Genomic DNA, 21,689 nt, shown 5'->3' with positions numbered 1-21,689 from the left:
ATTTGCATTGAAATTGTGTTCAACAGAAACACGAATGAATATTTTTATTTTAGCTGTTTTATTTGTTGTTATATTTTTGTTTGCTCAAATTATCAAAAAATAATAACTCAGCATTTTCTGCAGGTCTCAAACAATAAAAAAAAAAACACTTTTACTGTTCAATCCAGTAAAAAAAAATTCTAGTGGAGAAGAAAGTACAAATGTAGGTAAAAACACCTTAAAATGCACTTAATTAAAGTACAGATACCTAAAATTTTTACTTAAGTACAATACTTTACTACTTTTACTTCTTTACGTTCCACCACTGACAATGGTACAACAGTGCTATGTTTCTCAACCTTCTTCTCTTTGCGACCCGTGTCTGACATTCTAGCAAGCCACTTTTTAAGGAAAAATAGTGTAATTTGGACCTCTTTTCTAAGAATCCCTGTGGAGCCACTGAGAATCATGACAATAGTTATGATTTAACAAATACAATATGACTGCTGTGTATTGATGGCAGAGATAGCAATTCCGTTTTAGAACACAGTGTTCTATCCTGTATTTTTCATCTTTCCTCACAAATTGCAAATGGGTGTAAAACTATGCTAATTATTATTATTATTATTATTATTATCATTATTATTATTATTATTATTATTATTATTATTATTATTATCATGAATATTATTATTATTAGTAGTAGTAGTAGTAGTAGTATTATTAGTATTATTATTAGTATTATTATCAAATATATTTTCCCACCAAACAATTAGATAAACATATGCACTTTAAATAAACAATAGTAGTTCCTTGTCCTTGGCTATAATAACCCTAGCTTGTGTCTGCAGTAGGTAAGACTTTGGAGCTCTGTTCAACGGCGCATCTGGATCAGGGCTGACACACAAGAGACAAGTGACATTTGTCAAACTGTAGTGTAGGGGAGTGAATCCTCTGGCTGTTATATTCTATCTGCACAGACCCAGTCACTTTCACTGTGTCTGATGCTGGGGAAACTACTGACACTCAGAGAAAATGGGACTCACAAATCCATAATGAACTAAATGATTTGGGAAAACTAAAGTGAGATGACTCTTTTAACACACTAATGGAGGAAAATGATTCATAATATTAAAATTTGTGTTACTGAATCTTTTCTAATCTATGACAATTTTGAAGATTTTTTTTTTTTTTTAACCAGCATGTTTCATGTCTGGGTGAGTGTTCCAGGGTGATAGCATGTTGACTAACTGAACTAACTGTACAAATTGTTCTGCTTTGTTAATAATTGTCATGTTCCTATCCATGTTACAGTCATGACTTCATTGGAGAGTTCAGCACCAGCTACCGTGAGCTCTCCAGAGGCCAGAGCCAGTTCAATGTTTATGAGGTGAGTACTTCTGCCAGGATCCGCCACTGGTTTTACTCCAGGAAGATGTTATTGCTTTGGCTGGAATTTTTGACATTATTATCTAAAGTTATCTATTTTTCATTTATTAAATTTATATTGCCAAAAATACTTGGTTTGTTGGAGCCACCTGCTTGTCTCCATGGAGATTGCTAAGTTTTATGCAAGGCAAGTTGATTTGTATAGCACAATTCACACGCAAAGTAATTCAAAGTGCTTTACAGAATAAGAAAGACAATACAACAAATAAAGACATAAATAATCATCATAAAAAAGACATTCAAGGCAAAACAATAACAGTAATTCCCCATGGAGAATAGAATGTTTTGGACTACCTGAAACCTTATAATGCCCCTTTAAAGTCAAAACAAAAACTTAAAAAGCCTTCTAATTTTTGAGATGGTAAATTGTATTAACCGTCAGCCCTTAATGTTTCTTTTCAGGAAATACATTACACAGCCCCGTTGAGCCCGGAGCAAAAGCAAGTTAAAGTGTGTACAGTGTGTGCAGGTGTAGTTTGTCATGACAAATGATAGCTCAATTGCAAAAGAGCAGGCACAAATCATTGGAATGCATTGTTTTTCTGCAGGGCTGTCTGGGTAAATTAATCATGGTAATCTCTTATGTTTCTGACTTTTGCTAAATTTATGTGGACAGATGGAATAAAAGAGACTCAAACAGAATGTGAAATGAGCTGGCCATCAGATGACATTTATTTGTACGTTTTTAAGCCGCACCTCAGTGGCAGAGATATAACTAAAACGAGCTAAGACACTAAATAGTTTATTATAAAAGTACAATTATACATTAAAATGGTAATCTTATGGTAAGCCTTTATATAGATTATAGGATTTTTATGTTAAAGGAGCCTGACCTGATTTGCACTGAAAAACATGAACAGTTCATTTAAAGAGGAGGTATTTTACTTCTGTGAGGTATTAACTACTAGCAAATAACATACACTGCCTGGCCAAAAAAGTCGACACCAAAAAAATAAATAAAAATAAGGTCACACACACTAATATTTCTTTGGACTGTCTTTAGCTTTGATTACAGCACGCATTCGCTGGAGCATTATTTCCATTTTGCTTCTGCAGTTTCACAATGTTTATTTCCATCCAGTGTTGCATGAATTTTTTCACCAAGATCTTTCAATGATGATGGTCGAGTCTGACGCTGCACAAAGCTTCTCCAGCACATCCCAAAGATTCTCAATGGGGTTAAGGTCTGGACTCTGTGGTGGACAATCCATGTGTGAAAATGACGTCTCATGCTCCTGATCCACTCTGTCACAATTTGAGCCCGATGAATCCTGGTATTGTCATCTTGGAATATGCCCGTGCCATTTTGCTCGAGTACATTGAAAAAATTTAGTACAGCACCTTTAAAGTTAAGGCATTTATTTGTAAAGGTGCACATTGAAACTATAAATACATGGTAAAATGGAAGTTTAATCGAGATGGGAGACAAAGTAGAATTCAAACGAAAATCTGTCTAGTTTGTAATGCTGTGTTCTTGTTTATATAAATGTTGCAGCCATTGCCCTGTGCTCACTGCCCTGCCGTGCATAACTTGTTTAAATTCATATTACTGTTTTAAAATATGTCAAGTATACTAGAGTTACTAAACAGATCCACTTTTGCCCTTTGTCTGGAGCAACTTAAAAATCTTTGTGTATATTCATGAAGACATAGTAGTCCCTGTTCTTTTGACATGACCTTTTCAGAAACAATATGTCTGCTATGTTTCATTTGCACATTGAATAAAACAGTCTATTATAAGGTCATAGCAAAATCACTAACAATCATTAATATTCTCCCGTGGCATTTAGAAATATAACTATTTTGATTGCACCGTAAAAACAATATTACCTCCAGTTTGTCTTGTCTGTTTCCTCCCTGCGCTGACAGTTTTGATGGATAGGACTTATCTCTTCAGAGTCAACATGTCTTGATTAGCCCAGTGCCGCTCCGAGACGTGAGCTCCAGGGACCTCCGTTTAAGCTGCTGCTGTTTGCCTAATAACGCTCAGATGCCACGCACTCATAATACAACTCTGAGAGAAATTAAGAGAGAGATTTTCAGAGAACTCAAACCTTACATGCAGGACAATATAGGACACTCAAACATGCATAAATCAATCAAAATACGACTAGAACTCCTATAAAAATGGTTACAAGCTTGTTAAAGTTGATTTGGGGCGACAGTTCCTCGTTTGGTGTTTGCCCACTGATCCGAAGGTTAGCGGTTCGATTCCCACTCTCGACATGGACATTGCCGATAGACCAGTCAGATCCACTGTCATGAATGCATGCTGTTATTGTGTCCTTGGGCAACACATTTAACCTACCTTGCCCCCAATGTCTGCGTACACTGATGTGTGAATGTGAATGGTTGAGTGGTTCTTTGATGTTAAGCCCTTTGAGTGCCTAGAGGGGGGAAAAGTGCTCTATAAAAATTCGACCATGTGTCCATTTTACATAATACAGCATGTCCCGTTTAAAGTTTGATTGAAGTTTGAGTTAATTTTCTATCATAAAAGTGAGTTTCAAGTTCCAAATCATGTAAACCAGCAGGATCTAAGAATAGGTATCTTAGCTGAGTTCACACAATGGACACTGTGAATTCAAAAGATAGTTCATTATAACAAATATAGAAAGATGAAGTCACAGCCCCACAGATTTCATACAAATGAGAAAGCCACGTGACTCTGATCAGACTAATATTTAAGTGCTAAATGTGAACCTAAAGGAGCGCTATGGAATATTTCTCTCGCTTGCATGGAAATGTTACAGCTTTGCCTGGAATGGTTTAATAGTATGACATTAAAGTTGTCTATTTCCATGGAGACAAGCAGGTTACGCCACCAGGCTAAGTTAAAGGTCAGATCTGCGGAGAGAGCACCCTACTCACTGTAAGTATACATATTTGCCAACACCTGTAGTTAGATTAATGCCGATAGATAATGTCTTACTGTTAAACATTCCAGTCAAAGCAATAACCTTTCAATGAAGACAAGCAGGTTTTGAGTCTCCGCTAGAAAAGTTACCTAGTGCACCATTGAATCAGAATCCAGGAATTTGTGAAGAAATGCATTATCAAACATTGGATTGCGATAGTGTTTGAGGGAACAGACACTAGGTAAATTTTCACCCACATTTTAAAACATCTTATTTCATTACCACACGTGCACTTAAGTAATATGACCTAACACGTCCCTGCACCACATTTACAGAGAGGGTGGACTGAAGAGAGGCCCCCTGTCCGAGTGTTTCTGAAAAGTTTCCATGTTACAATCATTGCACCACCAGTTTTACATGCAGGGCTGTCCTTGTGCACTTAGCCCAATGTGAACCAAGGTGAAATGCATAAAGCCCACCATTTGTATGTTGTTTCCCTGAGGTCCCTGCTACCAGTTTAACCTTGGCATAGTTTCATTTAGACATTAAAGCCTCCATTTGAAGCTATTTGAGATTCAAAGAGAGTTTAGTGCAGAGACAGCAGGCCTATCTATTATGATACGTCTTTTTAGATGTGATCGGATTGTAAGGATGTCCTTGGTCGTTTTAAGTGCATTTTTAGCTGTTAAGGTAAGACTCAAAAATGGGTTGCCGGCAGAGTTGTAGTAATTTGACAAAGAAAGACATATGAGAAAAATAATACGTATTGTGTAATGCAACAATGCTGGGCTGTGCTTAGGTTGTGGGTTCAGTTCTTCAGGTAGTTTTTCCCTCTTTCTTTAATCCAAAGTGTAGTGTAGAAATGTGAGAATGTGATGTACTAAAGGGTGGGATGGGACATGGATCACGAGACAATATGAGAAATAACACTGGGTTCACAACTACAAGACATAATTACGTGGATGTTCACTGTATTGTGCTATTTATTTGATAACATAATGCTTTGGAATTATTTCAGTAAAAGTGTTGGACCAAACTGTAACATTAATTAGTTGCATAATTAGTTGATAACTCTGACTAATCATTGACATAATTTTTTTGTAAATATTCTCTTTTCTCGGCATATTTTACCTGGTTTAAATTCATTTTAATCTTAATGTGCAAAAAAATGATGTCAAAAATAATGTCTGACTAGTTGACTGCTAAAATAATAGTTAATTGCAGCTCTAACACCAGCGATGTGTGCAAAATAGTTTAACCTTAACAGACCTTCCCCTGTGGCCATTTGCATATCCTGTTATTTAATCTAGACAAGACAACAGATGACCCCATTGTTTTTGTTTAATGGTCTACACATTGTTTTGCTCTTGTGCGCACTGAGGCATAGCTGAATCAAAATTTGCATAAAAATTGATCTAATACCCATTTTACCTGTCTGCATTTTAAATACCAGGAGGACCACGTCAATATGCTCTTTGAATGCCAATGCAGAAAGGTACAAATGACTGCTCTGCTTTTGTAGGTGGTAAATCAGAAGAAGAAAGGAAAGAAGAAAAAATACCTCAACTCTGGAACGGTGAGAATTTAACAAACTTTTTAGTCACCAAGGTTATATTGCTTTATAAAGGTGGACAGCTTTCTTTTGTAGTTTTTTTTTTTTATATTTGTAACTTTATAGAGTTGTCAGAAAGTAGCCTATTACTACCAAGCACTACAACTTTTTTAATGGTTTTGATTTGTTTTAGAAGACACTGCAATAAACATACAAACTCCATTTAACAAAGTGAACTTTCACAAACTATGTTAAAGCCATGTTAAAGCTACACTATGTAACTTAGCTCAGTTCGTAGTGTATTTTTCCACTGATCTGAAGGTTGGTGGTTCAAATCCCACTCTCAACCTAAACATCATTGGTTGAGCGGTCAGATCCACTGATCCACAGGTTGGTGGTGCGATTCCACCTCCCACAGATGAAAGCTGTAGTTATGTCCTAGGGCACATCACGCCCCTAATGTCTGCGTACCCTGGTGTATGAATGTGTATGTGAATGGGTGAATGACTTGAACGTGGAAAAGCGCTGGATAAAAGGGTCCACCACCTGCTTGTCTCCATGGAGATGTATACTGTGGAACATAGGAAGCAAAACAATAATAGGTGGTTGACGCTGCATCATAAAACTTACATGATCCACTTTTAATATCCTCTGGCAACTCATAAAATGAAGTAGATCACTCATAAGGGACTTGATTATGATTAGACTATATATATGCCACCTGCTGTTTTATTACCATTGAATGAATAGCTTTTAGGCACAACAATGCATAAAACAGAGCCCACACAGATTTCATATAATGTTATGTGAATGGAATGTGAATCTCATGTATTCCTGTGGCTCCAGGTGACGCTGCTGTCCTTCCTGGTGGACATGGAGGTGACCTTCTTGGACTACATCAAAGGCGGGTGGGTCATGTGCTCTGTTTCATTAGACCCCCATAGAGAGAGAAGGGAGGATCTGTGCTGGTTAATGAGGAGGGCCATGCTGAGTGTCTGTCCTTCTGTCTGTCTGTCTGTCTGTGGCCATAATAACCCCACTGCGACTTCACTAAGATAATGATCCACTCTGAACCTTGTAGAGCAGGGTATGATGGTGGGATGCTACAAGCTTTAAATCTCATAGTATTATTTTATATTTATATTACTTCTAATATTGTAGGTAGGCTTGTGTTTAATAATAGTCATTGAATTGTCATGGCTGCATATAGATATGTCAAGATTATTTCGTTAATCAATAATTGTGTTGGCATTATTATTATTGTTATTCATCCATTTAAATTCAATCTATCCTCCAGAAAAACAAAACTACTTATAAAGTGTTTTTTTATTTGGCTGTTGATGTTACATTTGTCATTGTCATTCAAAAAGTTTGTTTTCATAAAGCTGGTCGTATATGAGCAAACATTATGAATGAAAGTGAAAGAACAAATTCACTGTTGTTCGTGCAAAATTGTGTTTGTCTCTTTTTATAATCGTGACACTGAAATATGTTATAGTGACATCCACAGCTGCATTAAAACAGGTTAAGGCGCCATAATTTATGAATCTTATGTTTTAGCATGCTGCAACAAACCTGTTTGGAATGGAAACTTGAATACATATATTGGACAGGCTATAATATTAATGTGCACAATTATTTTGTTGTTGTGTCCACATTGCAGATAGAGCTGTGTAAACTACTAGGCCTGTCATGATTATTACTATATCGACTTATTGTTCAATATGTGGTAGATGGAACAATCAATTTTACAGGTCAATATTTATCATATGTACCTAGTGGATTTCTTTTTCTGCAATATGCTAAGATCTGAGCTGAAAAAGGTTGAATTATAAACTGAAACTAATCTAATCACTTAAGTGTTGCATTCTGCTATTTATTTATTGCATCTCGAAAATATTTAACATATATTTTGTATTGTATAACTGAATACTTTTTTGTGGATAATGCTTTATGATTTGGTTTCAATATTAGTGTTTATCATCTATATTTACTTAAGCAATATATCACACTTCAAAATTTGTGACAGGCCTAATTACAACCTTATTTAGCTTGAATTCTTTTCTTCAAATTCTTCAAATATGCAGAATTTTTTTTCTTTTTTGATGACGAAACAACATTATAACATCAATCAGAAAATAGTGTAACATGGTCCCTTTAATACAGATGGGAGGAAGCTAAAATTAATATTGCTAAAATGCTGATTTTTTTTTTGTAATACAGTGAGTTCTTGGGTGTAGTCGCTAAAAGAAATGATCAGGTTCAACATTTGTGAATTCACTTTTGGAATATTTCGTGGCAAAGTACAATGCAATCAACAGGGAAATCTGGCTCTTGCCCCTCATCTGGGAGAATGACATCATCACAGAATCTAAAAACCACCCATTGGCAGTTTCCAGCAGATAGTTACTGCCTGTTTCGTCAACTGGTTGGAGAGAGAAAGTGGAGAGGTACAAGTCTAGACTGACAGATGGTGTGACCTAAGTCTGAATCGGTGCTGTGTGTTATTCATAATGTGTGCGTTGAGTTAGTCGCATGTTGCGCAGGAGGGCAGACCCAGAGCACCCAGGCATGTCATGGCTGCTCGCCCACTCCCTTTCCCTTCATTAGGCCTGCTCTCGAAGGGGGAGACCGTAGGGAGATTCAGTCTGTGTGTGTAATTATAGACATTCTCCACTACACCCCTGCTTTCTTCTGCCCTTGTACTTACATCGTGCACCACCTTCACCTGATTTCCCCCTCCCCTCCACACTCCTGCCAACACATGCAGACAACCTGAGATTATTTTGTCAAGTTGCCACGGTTTTGTTCTTATATCTAAAAAAAAACTACAACAATCGGCCCAGTTCAAGAGTAATGTGATTAGATCTGGAAGGGCAGTGTTGCATTGTATTTATTCAATCACTGTTTGTTTTGTCATAATATCATTTTACATCTACTGCAGCTGGAGGCATTAGCCAAATGATAAATGTAATGATTTAATGTCATAAACGCCATTGGTTCTTGCTGTACTTATTTGCGAACACACAGAACAAGCTATGGAGATTGATTTGCAGCATGTTAAAGCAGACCTTTAATGCAAAATGGACTTTTCAGAGCTCTTAATCATGCTATAGTTGTTTCCCCTTCTCATTTACCCTCTCGAGTGATTCATGCATGTTTGAGTAATCTTTAATCGCTTATTTTCAAGACACCATTTTGCTGATCAGTCTCTGTTTTCACTGCTACTGGCATTTTGACGTATTTACTCCGTTCTTCAAGTTTATTTTCTTAATGAACGGTGAAACATGTAGGACACCTGCTTGTCTCCATGAAGATGTTTTGTTTTTGTTTTTTTTGGGTTTTTTTTTCCACACTATAGAACTAAACTTAACAATCTCCATGGAGACAAGAAAATAACGCCACCAGTCCAAATTACAGGTCTGTGGAGAGCCGACAATGCTCACAATAGGAGTGCATGTTTTTCAAGGTATTTTTGAAATATAAAAATGTGCTGAGAAATAGACCAATCTTAGGCCATGAAGTAGCTGAAATAAAACTTTTCTGTTAGTAAGACAATGTGAAATAGTGGAAACATTATCATCTATGACAGTTAATTTTGAATACGTGAATCGCATTATTGTATGAAAAACATACGTCTACACAGCCTTTCGCCCTGTGCCCGGTCCCCACTGCTCCCTTATCTCCTGACTGACAGCCCTTTTTGAAGCTTCAGCCCAATCAGCTAATTGTTCATTCGCTCGCACTCAGAAACGTGATCTGCTGCCTGCATTAGCATAAATCACTAATTTGAGTGCGCCTAAATCCACCACAACGGTGCTTTGATTCCTTTCATTTTGTTCAGTGTTAGTACCACCCATCGCTCCGCACAAAAAGCCCTTCTTTTCGCCGCCAAAGGGATAGAAGTGAAGAATTGTTGCGTGTATCTTTCATGCCGAGTTGTGCTTTGAGGGTTGCACTGTCAGTCATCGTGACAGATATTGTTTCCTCTTGTTTTGGTTCGAGATTTGAGGTTAAAAAACAGAATAGACGCAGGAGGGGATGTCTTCTTGTATTGAATTGATTTTGAGAGCCTGTGATTAGCTGTGATTTGTGTACAATTAAATCCTGAAGAGGAAGCTGGATAATAGCCCATCGGGGTTATACTACTGAAAGAATAGCGAGGAAAAAACAATAGTGGTTTGATTCAGGTAGGATACTGTATTTTTCCTCTTCTCTTCCTCACAGAAAAGCTCAGAACTACAGCATCTGCCGGGACATCTTTAGGACAGGGCACACCATAAGCCCTCCTGCCATTTTTAGGCCACTTTGCCCACTCATGCATGGGCCTACCCTCCAGCGTTTCTGACTTATGAGGAAAAGAGGGCATTTAAAGCCACATTTTCAGTTTAAAAATAGGAATTCACTTAAGTCAAGTTAGGTAATAGGCAAAGTGTTTATTGTCAGATGTTTTATGGAGCTGCGTTTAGTTTTCCAGTCTAGAAATTAATTTAAACACCAGATGTTTGAGATGAAAGCAAAACTAAATTTGTTAATAATGAAAGTATTAAGTAGTTAAGTACAGATTGGACAAGACGCAAATCCACAAAATTGGGTCCAGGGCACAAGACTTCAGTTAAATTTTATTCATATAGCACATTTAAAATACAACTTAAGCTGCCCCAAGTACGTCACATAAAAGTGATAAACAAAAACAGATATACATGAAATACAACATATAGGCGAAGAACAAATACATATACATATTCTGTTTGCAAATTTCCTTTTTTATTCATTTTTATATTTAAAGACATAATTATTCTCATTGAAAGTAATGGAGAGCAGATCTTCACAGGACGTTGTGGCATTTTGAGCACGCACGATCTTGCAGCTTGAGGTTTTGTAGATAAAATGTACAAGTTGAATAGTTGTGTACACATAAAATGGGAAAAGCATTTATTTTGTGTGTCTGGTTTCACACTAAGCTCAGGCTCTGGTTTTCTCTTGGCAATAGTCATAGAACTTGATGAGAGTATAACAGCTGTCAATCACACCTTCCTGTTAAAGCACATTCCCACTGCTCCTACCTGGTTTTCCATTCACTTCTTAACAGTTTCCAATAATTACATATCAAAAGTGTACTGTCACTTCAATGCATTTCTGGTCAAAGTCATTGCCACGAGTCTTGCTTTAGGCTATATTCTTTCATAGCACAAATGGGAATGAGTACGCTGCTCTCAAATATTTGTATGTACTTTATAAGACTCTAGTTTGTTGAGTCTTGGGAAAGCCTGGATGCTTTGCCCCCAGCTGTGTGGTATTTTGTAGCACAGAGTCACACAGTGGGAGAGAGCAGTAAGTGACAGAGAACCAGCTGTTAAAGACCCCTATGTCCTAAGGTAGCCGCTGTATTAAAACTAAACATGTTATGCTGTGTCTGTTATATTAAACTATAACATAAGAGGACCACCATTTTATATTTTGTTCTTTGTAAGCCGGAATATTGATCTAAAATGGCTTAGTAATAGAAATGAGAATATTGACTTTCTTAAAACTGCAGAACTGTGAAGACTCACCTCTTCATATATTAGAGCCTTCAGTTTTCATATGATTGCATAAGTACAGGGATGTTAGCGAGGATAAGGGGTTGGTGAAAATAAATAAATGTTTCAAACGCAAGACAAAAGAAGATTACTCAAAAAGGCATCATTCATTAAAATTCAATTTTGAGTAAGATGAGGATGAGACCCTTGTAACATTGGTTAAAAGCTGATAAAAGACAATTTTTCATATGTTCCTCTTAAAATTATATGGGTGCTTTGAGTAGTTGTCATGGTTTCATACTGTATTAGACCAGTTATAAATGGATCACTCACATCGAAATGCCAGGAGGGGGTAATTATATGTAGAGAACAGATGTACAATTATTTTGTACAAGCCAATGTGAAAAGGCAGGGCACTATTTGTTCTACAGTGGTAAAGCTTAATTAAGCTTTGCAAAACAACTCACGGTTACCAAGACTAGGCCAGGGGAAGTGTCTTACCTAAGAGAGTGTGATTGAACTACCAACCTTGGATTTAGATAGAAAACACTGCACAGCATATATGAGTATAGTACTGACATTTTATCAGTTGATTTATGAACTGATGCAAGTGAATCACATTTCATAATCAGATCTCTTAGGGCAAACCAATATTTGTCATGAACATAAACAGTACAGCTTATGTAACTAAATAGTCAAATTTCTTCCTCCAAAGTCTGAACTCTGCTTCAAACCACATGCTTTTTTCTGACAGAGGATTGGCTTGATACCTCTTGATTAAAAAGACCCACCTGATCATTAAAAAGACTGTTGATGCCATGATTAATTGCATAGCTCTACTCATAACAGTAATTCAACTATATCTAATACAATCCTTACAAATATACAATATACTACCCTTTTAATAATAATGAACTAAGTAGGAACACGTAAGTGGCCTTTACAGCCTTTTTAAAATCAAGATCCCGAGACTTCAAACCATATCTCACCTACCGCGATTATGAGTCCTTTTTGAAGATAAATGGTTTCAATCCCAGATATTTTTGTGGTTTAAAAACATGTTAGCGCCAGTCAAAGGTGCAGATAAAGTTGCGAGTGTTACCGTTATCCACTCAGATTTTTAAACATGTGGACTGAGATGATTAGCTGGCCTTTTAAATACATGGAGCCTCCTAGTGCCCTGAGGACAGCGTGATAAGGTTTTCACTACACTTCTTACCTGGGTCTAACTCTTATCAAACCTGCTTCAGAACAGTGTGGCTTTAAAGAGGCTCTGCTCCACTGCACACCTTACTCCAGCAGTCAGCGAAATCTTTGTGTTTGGGCTATTGGCAGAGAAATAGACAGGTTCAAATGACATTACTTTTTCGATTTGTAGACCCTAGTGAGGTGTATTTAGTGGAAACTATGTGGGTTTTTCAGGGTACATGCCAACACGCCTGGTGACTTGGCAATGGTAATTCAACTTTAGTTCCCGTCGTATGCACAAACTGTGAAATTAAATCAGAAAAGGACAGTCAGAAATCCCAAGTATTCAATTTAAAAGTAAAACCCACTGAACCCTAATGAACAGTTATAAATATGCAAGTTAGTACCCAAAAGTAGTCTGTGGGAACGTTTGTGCCTAATAAATTTTGGCCTCAAAAGATAAAATTTTCAGCCCACGCATTTTCTATCAACACTGTTTTGAACCACAACTGTATGAACTTGCAAAGTGCTTTTGAAATAGACACAATATTTCAAGCAAACCATGTTTAAAGAAACAATACAAAAAATAGAAAGTTAACTTAAAATGATTAGACAACATGGGGAGTATTTTTCCCTTGACTAATTTCCTGGACAATTATACTATATTATGCTGTTTTCTAATATATGTTATGTTGTTTCCTCATCAAAAACATACTTGGGGTTGTGTTTTGTTTTATTCATACATGTTTAACACACAAACCCTTCATATTTAGAGTTTTTCCTCTTAAACAGAAAATACTCTGTTCTACCTTATGATGTCATGTGGTAATACAAGAAGTGCAGTTCTTGGCAGGGCAAGTTTTTTTTTTTTTTTTTTTTTTACATTTTAGACTAAAGGAGGAATAGTAATATCCTAAAGATGATCAAATAGGAAATTCAACCCTATTTAGTAAGGGAAAAAGGAAATGTTTTGGTTACTTTTGGATGATGGAGCATACAGTTTGCTTATTAAACATTTACGCATCAAGTTTCTTGTGCACAGAGGCTTCAAAAATACCAGAATAATGTATTAAGCTTGATTAAACATCCTCATTTTACCTGATTAACGCTGAAGGAACAGTTGACCTTTTAACAAAGTGTTTTGTTCTGGCTTGAGTATTAATTTTCACTGTTTACTGTCACAATGGGAATGTCAAATCAAGTGCTGCTCTGGGGCTACCAACTCTTTTACTCTCTCCAATCATAAAAAGCTGCAGTCATGTAGCTTTGAATCTGCTCTCTGCTTTTGAAGTGGTCTCCTGCTAACACAAATCCATACACATGGCGTCAGACACCAAAAGTGCTCATAGATTTCCCTCACTTTTCCTGACAGCCCCTAAACGATACACAATAGCTGGCTGACGCATTTTCAGAGCGGTGACGTATGCCCAACTTAACTGTCTACTTCCTCTACAATTGTGGGATTTTATCAAGTTGTCAACCAGTCTACCTTGTCTAGCCTCCCCCTGCCCACACATACATGTCTAAAACTACGCTGTGCGCATCTTCACAGTGACAGAAGAGTGGGAGAGAGAGAACGAGAGACAGAGAAAGACAAAAAAGAGAGGGAGAGAGGGGGAATACATAATTGATGCTTCTAGGCTATAGTTTGCTGCTGAGAAAGACAAAAATGTTAGAAGGTGTCCGCTGTCATTGGATTGTCCTAAATGTTACTGCAAGTAAAAACACTAGGATGGCTACTTGTCATACCAATGAATGTAACTATTATTTGTTGTCTATTGTTATTGCCTGGCAAATCCAGACAGATATCTCTCTGTATTTATTATACAGATTGGTATCAGTCTGGTCCCCACGCCCTGTGTTGTGTCTCAAGCCTGACCAATATGATCATGCAATCAGATTTGTTTATTTCAGTGACTTGTGTGAAACGAAGGACCTGATTGGTTACCTATGATTTACAAGTTACAGATTAACAGAGTTTATAGCTTCGCTCATCAGTTCTGCAAAAATCCGTGATGATTTTCAGCCCTTTTTTTTCCTTTATTTATTCAGATACAGGGAAAATTCATTGGTGTCCAGACTTACGTCTTTGTAAAATATTGAAAGACATATTGTACTTGTGTTGGCTACATAGTTATAATCTTTGACACCCATGGATCATTATGTCATAATTTACAAATTTAAAATTGCAATATTCATTTAAAACTACTTAATAAAAGAAACAAATCTTCTGACCCCCATGTCAGAAAACTGTGGTGCCCAACAGGGGCTGACGTCACTGTAAATGCCACCTCAATAAAAGGCGTTTACGTGTCTATGTGTCGCTGCCAAATCCTACGTGTATCATTGATTAAGAAAATAAAATTGAAGAACGAAGAAAGTACAGAGCAGTGGGCGTATGTCGTGATGGTGAAAATGGAGATTGATCAGAAATATGATGTCTTGAAAATAAGCGATTCAAGATTGCTCAAACATGCATGAATCGCTCCAAAACAACTTGGAGAGGTTAAATGAGAAGGGGAAACAAATATAACATGGTTAAAAGCTCTGAAAAGTCAATTCTGCATTATAGGTTTGCTTTGAAGAAGTGTTAACACTGGATTCCAGGCAATACTGTGGAGCCATGCCATTAGAACTAGTAGTGGTTAGAATGTATAAAGAAAATCATACCAGTATTTTCTTAAAGGCTATAGTATTTCTATTTGATCATGGAATACATAGATGAATAACTACTAGTAGCTTTATATTTCCTTTAAGCAGTAACCATACATGTTTCTTCTGAGAGTTTACACACTCCATGATTAGTTAAATCCACCTGTCACTCACTCAGGGGATGAAAGAGTTAACCAATAGTAGGAGTGCATGAAGAGGAAAAAAAATCTACCTTTTCCCACACGCTTCTCCTATTGGTTCCTTAATGGCATTTTTTTTACATAGAATTTTAATCCAGCCAGATTTGCAGATTACAATTTGATATTTCACTGCAAAATACTGATACTAACCACTTCCATTCAGCAAAACACAACAGAAGTTTTGGATATGCTCTGGGTGCAGTTGTAAAGCTGTCCAACTCAGTTTTGTGTTCATATAACCCCATCATCATTAATCATATCATAATGTGTTTTTTGGACTCAGTAGAGATCAGGTTGAGTTTATTAAATTGAACTCAGTGAAGGCAATAATATAGTATCATACGCTATTTGATCTGATTACTCCCCATTGCTTGAACAGAAACATTGTAATTATTTTAGCCGAGTATTTAACATGGATAAAAATGATATCAAATTGAAAATGAGTCCATTACTCATTTGTAGACTTCACTCTAAAGTCATTAAACAAAGATTACATGTGAATATAAAACAAAAAAACATAACAGTCCTGCCCATCCAGCCTTTACTGACTGCTTATCTGTGCAGCTCCCATCATTAACTACTCCAGTTTCACACAGTAAAGAGCACTTGCTGTCTATTTCATCAAGAGGAACACTGTGAAATGAGACAACTTCAGTTTGCTATGGTCAGACGTTACATCTAAGTACACTTGAGTATCTCTATTTTAAAGGGCCCATATTACACAATTTTCTAATCTATGTTATAATGCTGTGCACAAACAGACCTGGAGTGTTTTAGATGAGGTAACAACATTATAACTTGGCTTACTTTTACTTCTAAGGTGTATTAATTGTTAGCACATAACATTTTTAGATCACCATGTCACCTTTAATTGATTTGGAAATGCTGTATTTGCAGAAAACAACATATATATTAAAAAAAAATTTTAGTTTCTGATGTTCGAGGTCTGTACAAGAGCTGCTAACTGTAAGGAGGGTTTTAATAGTCCCCAGGAAAGATCACGTTTAGTTTTTGTTATTACTTGGTCTGGTGGAATAGTACCTCTACCTATGTCATCAACACTTAAAATTCTATCAAAAATGCAGGGACAATTTATGCACAAGGAAAACATTTATCTGACTAATGAAACATCGAAAATAAAGGTTTTGTCATCTATTTTTGTTTGTCTATTGGGTAATTTAGTTTTGGCTCTTGTTAATATTACGGTTGCTAGGTAACAGAACTGGAATTGTCTCAACGTATACCTGTGTCCTGCCAGGAAACAAAATACCTTCACTAGAATTAAATTTGATTAAACTAGGAACTTTAAATCATTTCATAGTATAAAAAATGCACAGAGTGGACCTAGTCTTGGGCTGCTCAGATCAGTACCTTCAGGTTGAAAATGTGTTTTGCATGGAAGCTGAAACATCTTGATTTCAAAAACATTGTCCAGATGACTCCCTCTGAAACCTTTTTTTTTTTTTAACCAACAAACAGTGTTCAAATTTTCCAGACCACTAATACCTGCTACAAGCTACATACCCAGGCTTGATCCACCATTCCACTGGACCCACCTGACAGCGCGGGTGTTGACAGCCGCACGGAGACAGGGGATGTTATTTGTTACCTTCAGTTGTGTTTTGTGTGTTTGTGTTGGTGTGAGAGGAGAGGTGCGAACGCAGTGACAGTCCAGCAGAGCACCTAACTGGATCCTGTTGCTCCAGGTTAACAAGTGGGACGTGCTCTGAAGAGGGGGAAGAGCTTGATGTTGAGCCGTTTCTATGTTTTTGTCTACTTACAGTATTTTTTGTAATTTTGGAAAATCACAAAACCTGATCAAACGTGGTTACTGAAAATCTTCAAAAGAGTGTGGCACAGACGAAGCAAAACAACATTGATTTGTGTTGGCAGTAAGCAGCATGGTGTCAAAGAGGATCAAATGAGTCAGGGGCTTTTCTAGGTGTGTTAGAAATCGGGCTGCTCACAAATTGAAAGCACAGTTTTTATCACAATGACTGTATTTTTCTGTAAGTAAGGAACAAAATGTCTATATGTTTTCAAAATGGCTATGCGGTGAAATAGGATGTCTCTCTTTTTGCTACTAAGCTCCTTTCAAGGTTTATATTACTGAAGAGTGCAATAGTCACAGTAATAATTTGGTAAAACCATAGATATTACTCACAATAACAACAACAGGTTTTGATATAATGATTCTAAATAAGAAGAACACACTCTGAACAGGTTCTTGTTTTAAAACACACATTTAAAACATAATTGGCAAATTTAGTAATACAGTGCTTAATCACATTTTTAGATAATTAGATGATAGGCTTGGTTACAAATATTAGGTTTGGATTATAGTCAAGTTAATGAAGGATTAAAAGGCTGACCAAAGCAAGACTAAATTATGGCTACACCACGGCTACACGAGGACTAAACCCAGTCTAAACCAGAACTAAACAGGGACGAAACCAAGATTTAACCAAGATTTAACCAGGACTAAACCAGGATTGGGTTTACCAGAAGACATCAATGCAGTGTCTTCAGTACATCTCCTTTAGTAACAAGCTTTCTTCACTTAAATGCATTCCTTTACAAAGCACAGGCTTTTGCTGGTGCTGTTTCTAAAGGGCAGGATGAGCTCTCTCAAACATTGATCAGTGTAATTCGATTATGTCCACAGTTCATGGTCTTGATTGTGTGTCTGGAGTAAAATACAGTTTGATTAATGAATCCTGTCTCTTTCTCTCTGTTTTTCTTCTCAAGGACCCAGATCAACTTCACCGTCGCCATCGATTTCACCGCCTCCAATGGTGAGTCTAAGCACACAAGGTTTTCAAATTAACTGAAGATAAGATCTGCAAATTGCATTATAGATTATATAAAGTGGCAAAAAAGGTAGAAAAATATGTTTAAGTGGCTACAACAGCATTTTTGGAAAGCTATATGCTAATTATAAATCAAGAAAGGTACCAACAATAATCAATTATTTAAATGAACTAGACGACTTGGCTTAAAGCTCACAAGAGTCAATTTTGTGTAATATAGGACTTTAAACTTTATGCATGAATCAGTAATACTAAAGAAATCTTTTTTAATTTTGATCTGTTGAGTCCAGTTTTAATTTTATGCATATTTCATATTCAGTCCCAGCTACTTGACTATTAGACCACCACACAGTACTTAAGAGCCCGGAAGCATTTATTCAAATCTTATGCAAAGGGGAAATCAAGTGCTTCCTAATAGCTCTCTCCATCACACCTGGCAGGCTCATCCACTGTTGTAACATGGTGTAATTTAAGTCTGTGATATCGGCCTGTCCTCGTGAATGAGGGCCAGCCGTAATATACCCAAGTCCTATTAAACCCAATAAGAGATTCAAGGCTGAAAGTGTAAAAAGTGGTTTTGTCTGGCTTTTGCATGGAGCATTCAATAAAGCCAGTGCACTCCAATCAATAGTGCATTTTGTGGGTCCGCTGAATTCTGCCCAATGTAGAATTTTCAACAGCCTAAAAGGGCATTTATACACAGAGTAGTTAGCTCCCTGCCTTTGAGTAAAGAGGTTGTGGGTTTGAATCCTGTGGAGGCCAAGCATAATTTCTTTCACGAAGTCTAAAGGGAATTTTGGTATGATTCCTCTTTCACATGCAGCACTGAGGTCAGCCAAGAAGACTTGTTTGGCAAAAGAAAATGTTCCTAAACAGTTTGAATCTTCAGTTGAAAGTGAAGAAATTGCTCAAATTCTGAAATCTTTTGAACTCCAAATGATGTATTCCACAAATAACAACCATTGAATATCTCGCTAATTACATTTAGAGAACAAGATTCAAGTTGGATCAAACATGACTGAGCATTTGTGTTAAAAGCCCCATTCTGTTAATTATTAAAATAGAAAAGCAAAAATCTAATAAATTTTGATTTGAGATTTTAGTCACTGATTAGCTATTGTTCAAGTTCTTTTAGACACTTAGAGATACTAAATGAAAAATCCTATTTATAAAGACTGCTTGTTTGGATTTATTAAATTCAATGGAAATGTTCTCTTGCCAATTTTAAAAATGAGAAGCAGCATTTAAAATTGCTAAATGAATATTATTTGCACACATGTTTTAAAGTTTCCTAAGACAATACCAAATTAAAGTGTTCAGATCTACAGAGAGATGGCTATTTCTAATTCAGTTTGAGATGTTTGAATTCACCCTCTCTCTACAAAGCTTTTGTACTTTGGTATTGCTCTCATTTAGAAACCATTGTAAACACTTTCCTTGTATTAATTGCAAATATTGACCATGCAAACTGTGTCTTAAAATAACAAGCCTGAAGCAAGAGAAAACCCAAATGCCAAAATATCCAAAGGGCAGATTTAAACAGCATCTGTGAGTCAGAGTGTGTCCCCGCATCAAAATGACCTGTTGACAGACAGCATTGTATTGATATTACTTATATTGGTTCGAAGTTGTACCCTCTGACCCTGAACTAATTGGCATTTTCAAGTAATCAATGAAACCAGTCAATTTGGTGATAGTCTATTTAAACATGAATCTAAAGCTTTTTCCATTCATTGTATGTATCGATTGGGTCACTTTCACACAGACCGACCAATGATTAGTGAGAGTGTCTGATGATAATAATAATAATAATAATAATAATAATAATAATAATAATAATAATAATAATAATAATAATAATAATAATAATAATGGTTCACATAGACTGAGCATCATTCACCTCAAACACAAATCAGGAGCCACGTGAGAGTCCACCATGTACATACTTGCTTCCCCTAAACACGGTGGTCTTTTCTTTCACCTGTGCCTACATACACTGTGTGAACTGTGGTGGTGGAGGAGAAAAAGCTATTTGAACAACACATAGAAAGACCTAGGTTCACCTTCACAGACAGAGGCAGGAGGAGACTGATCCAAATGGCCTCGTCAGATGAATGTGTCAAACAGCAGATATGCAGTTCCAATTCATATAAATATACGTGATCTCAGCTCTTTCTTGCCCAATTCCATGCACTTTTACCATCACAATGGACTGCATAACCATTTACTGCCGTTAGAATGGGACTGCCATGTTCATGCCGGCCGAAGCTCGGGGGGCAAATCCTCTTTTACATCGTTCTAATTTGTGACAGTGTGAAAGTGACCTAAATGTGGAGGCCTATGGTTTACAAAGTGGTAAACCAATGTACATTTGTATTTGTTTTATCAGAGAGCTTTTCTGTAGAACTAATAATACCAAAAAAGCTAAGTGCCATTCTTGACAGCTATAACATTCTGAACTTGGACTATGTTCTTATGAAGCAATACTGGTGAAATAAAGCCTTGTATTAACTCAAATTAAAAAATAAATAAGTAAAATAAAAGTGTCTTGGGACTGGTGGTGCAAATTAGCACAGTGTCAGATAACTCAAAGAATTTGCTTTATCAAATAAGCAATAAATAAATACATAGCTGAAGGCGCTATGAAGCGTTTGCATGGAGTGTTCCAATTTAATGGCATTAAACTTGTCTCACTGGAGATAAATTGATGCCACCAAGTCAAGTTATAGATCAGATCTGTGGAGCGGACCCCCACTCACAATGAGAATGTATGTTATTTTATTTTATTTTATTTTTTTGCAACATTTGCAAAACTTGTAATGGAATAAATACAAGATAGATACATCTAATGTCATGCTGTGGATTATTCCAGGCAAAGCAATTACATCTGCACAGAGACAAGCAGGCAGTGGATCACCCATCAAAATGTTACATAGTGCCCCTTTAAGATACTGAATGCAATTATTCAGAGAACACAATAGTATACACCACAGGACATGTACATTCTGTGGAAATTTCAAGGCAGGAGGAGGCAAGGCAAGTTTATTTGTATAGCACAATTCATACATGAAGTAATTCAAAGTGCTTTGCAGAATAAGAAAGACATTAAAATCATTTAACAATTAATTAAACAATTAATCAGCATAAATAATCAGCATAAAATTAACATTAAAGGAGAAAAGTGCAGAATAAAAACCTTTCAGTCTTGTGCACAACTAAACGGAACCGTTTTGTGCCTGAATTTGAGTATTGTTAAAGTAGAGGCTTCTCTCAAATCTTCAGGAGGACTGTTCCATGTTTTAGCTGTATAACTGTATAACTGAAATGCTGATTCCCCATGTTTAGTCCTCACTCTGGGCACCAGCAGGAGGCCAGGCCCTGAAGTCCTCAGAGTGTGAGATGGTTCATGGCACTAACATGTCGGAGTACATGTACTTTGGTGCTAGGCCATGGAGAGGCAACAAGCAGAGCTGCTTTAA

General features: G+C 36.6%; 1 protein-coding gene across 1 annotated transcript in view; it reads left to right on the top strand.

Moving 5' to 3' along the window:
* Nucleotides 1-21,689, top strand: part of LOC117391963 (copine-8) — a 117,025-nt gene that overhangs the window by 75,713 nt on the left and 19,623 nt on the right. Inside the window, exons 11-14 of the mRNA XM_033989921.2 lie at nucleotides 1,294-1,369; nucleotides 5,809-5,862; nucleotides 6,685-6,746; nucleotides 18,149-18,195. Of these exons, the coding sequence (XP_033845812.1) occupies nucleotides 1,294-1,369; nucleotides 5,809-5,862; nucleotides 6,685-6,746; nucleotides 18,149-18,195 (239 nt within the window). The remainder of the gene's footprint in view (nucleotides 1-1,293; nucleotides 1,370-5,808; nucleotides 5,863-6,684; nucleotides 6,747-18,148; nucleotides 18,196-21,689) is intronic.

The sequence above is a fragment of the Periophthalmus magnuspinnatus genome, chromosome 23 (assembly GCF_009829125.3).
Source record: "Periophthalmus magnuspinnatus isolate fPerMag1 chromosome 23, fPerMag1.2.pri, whole genome shotgun sequence".
In the NCBI taxonomy this organism is placed as follows: Eukaryota; Metazoa; Chordata; class Actinopteri; order Gobiiformes; family Gobiidae; genus Periophthalmus; species Periophthalmus magnuspinnatus.
The sequence above is the reverse complement of the archived record's forward strand: the minus strand, read 5'-3'. Positions and strand labels throughout refer to the sequence as shown.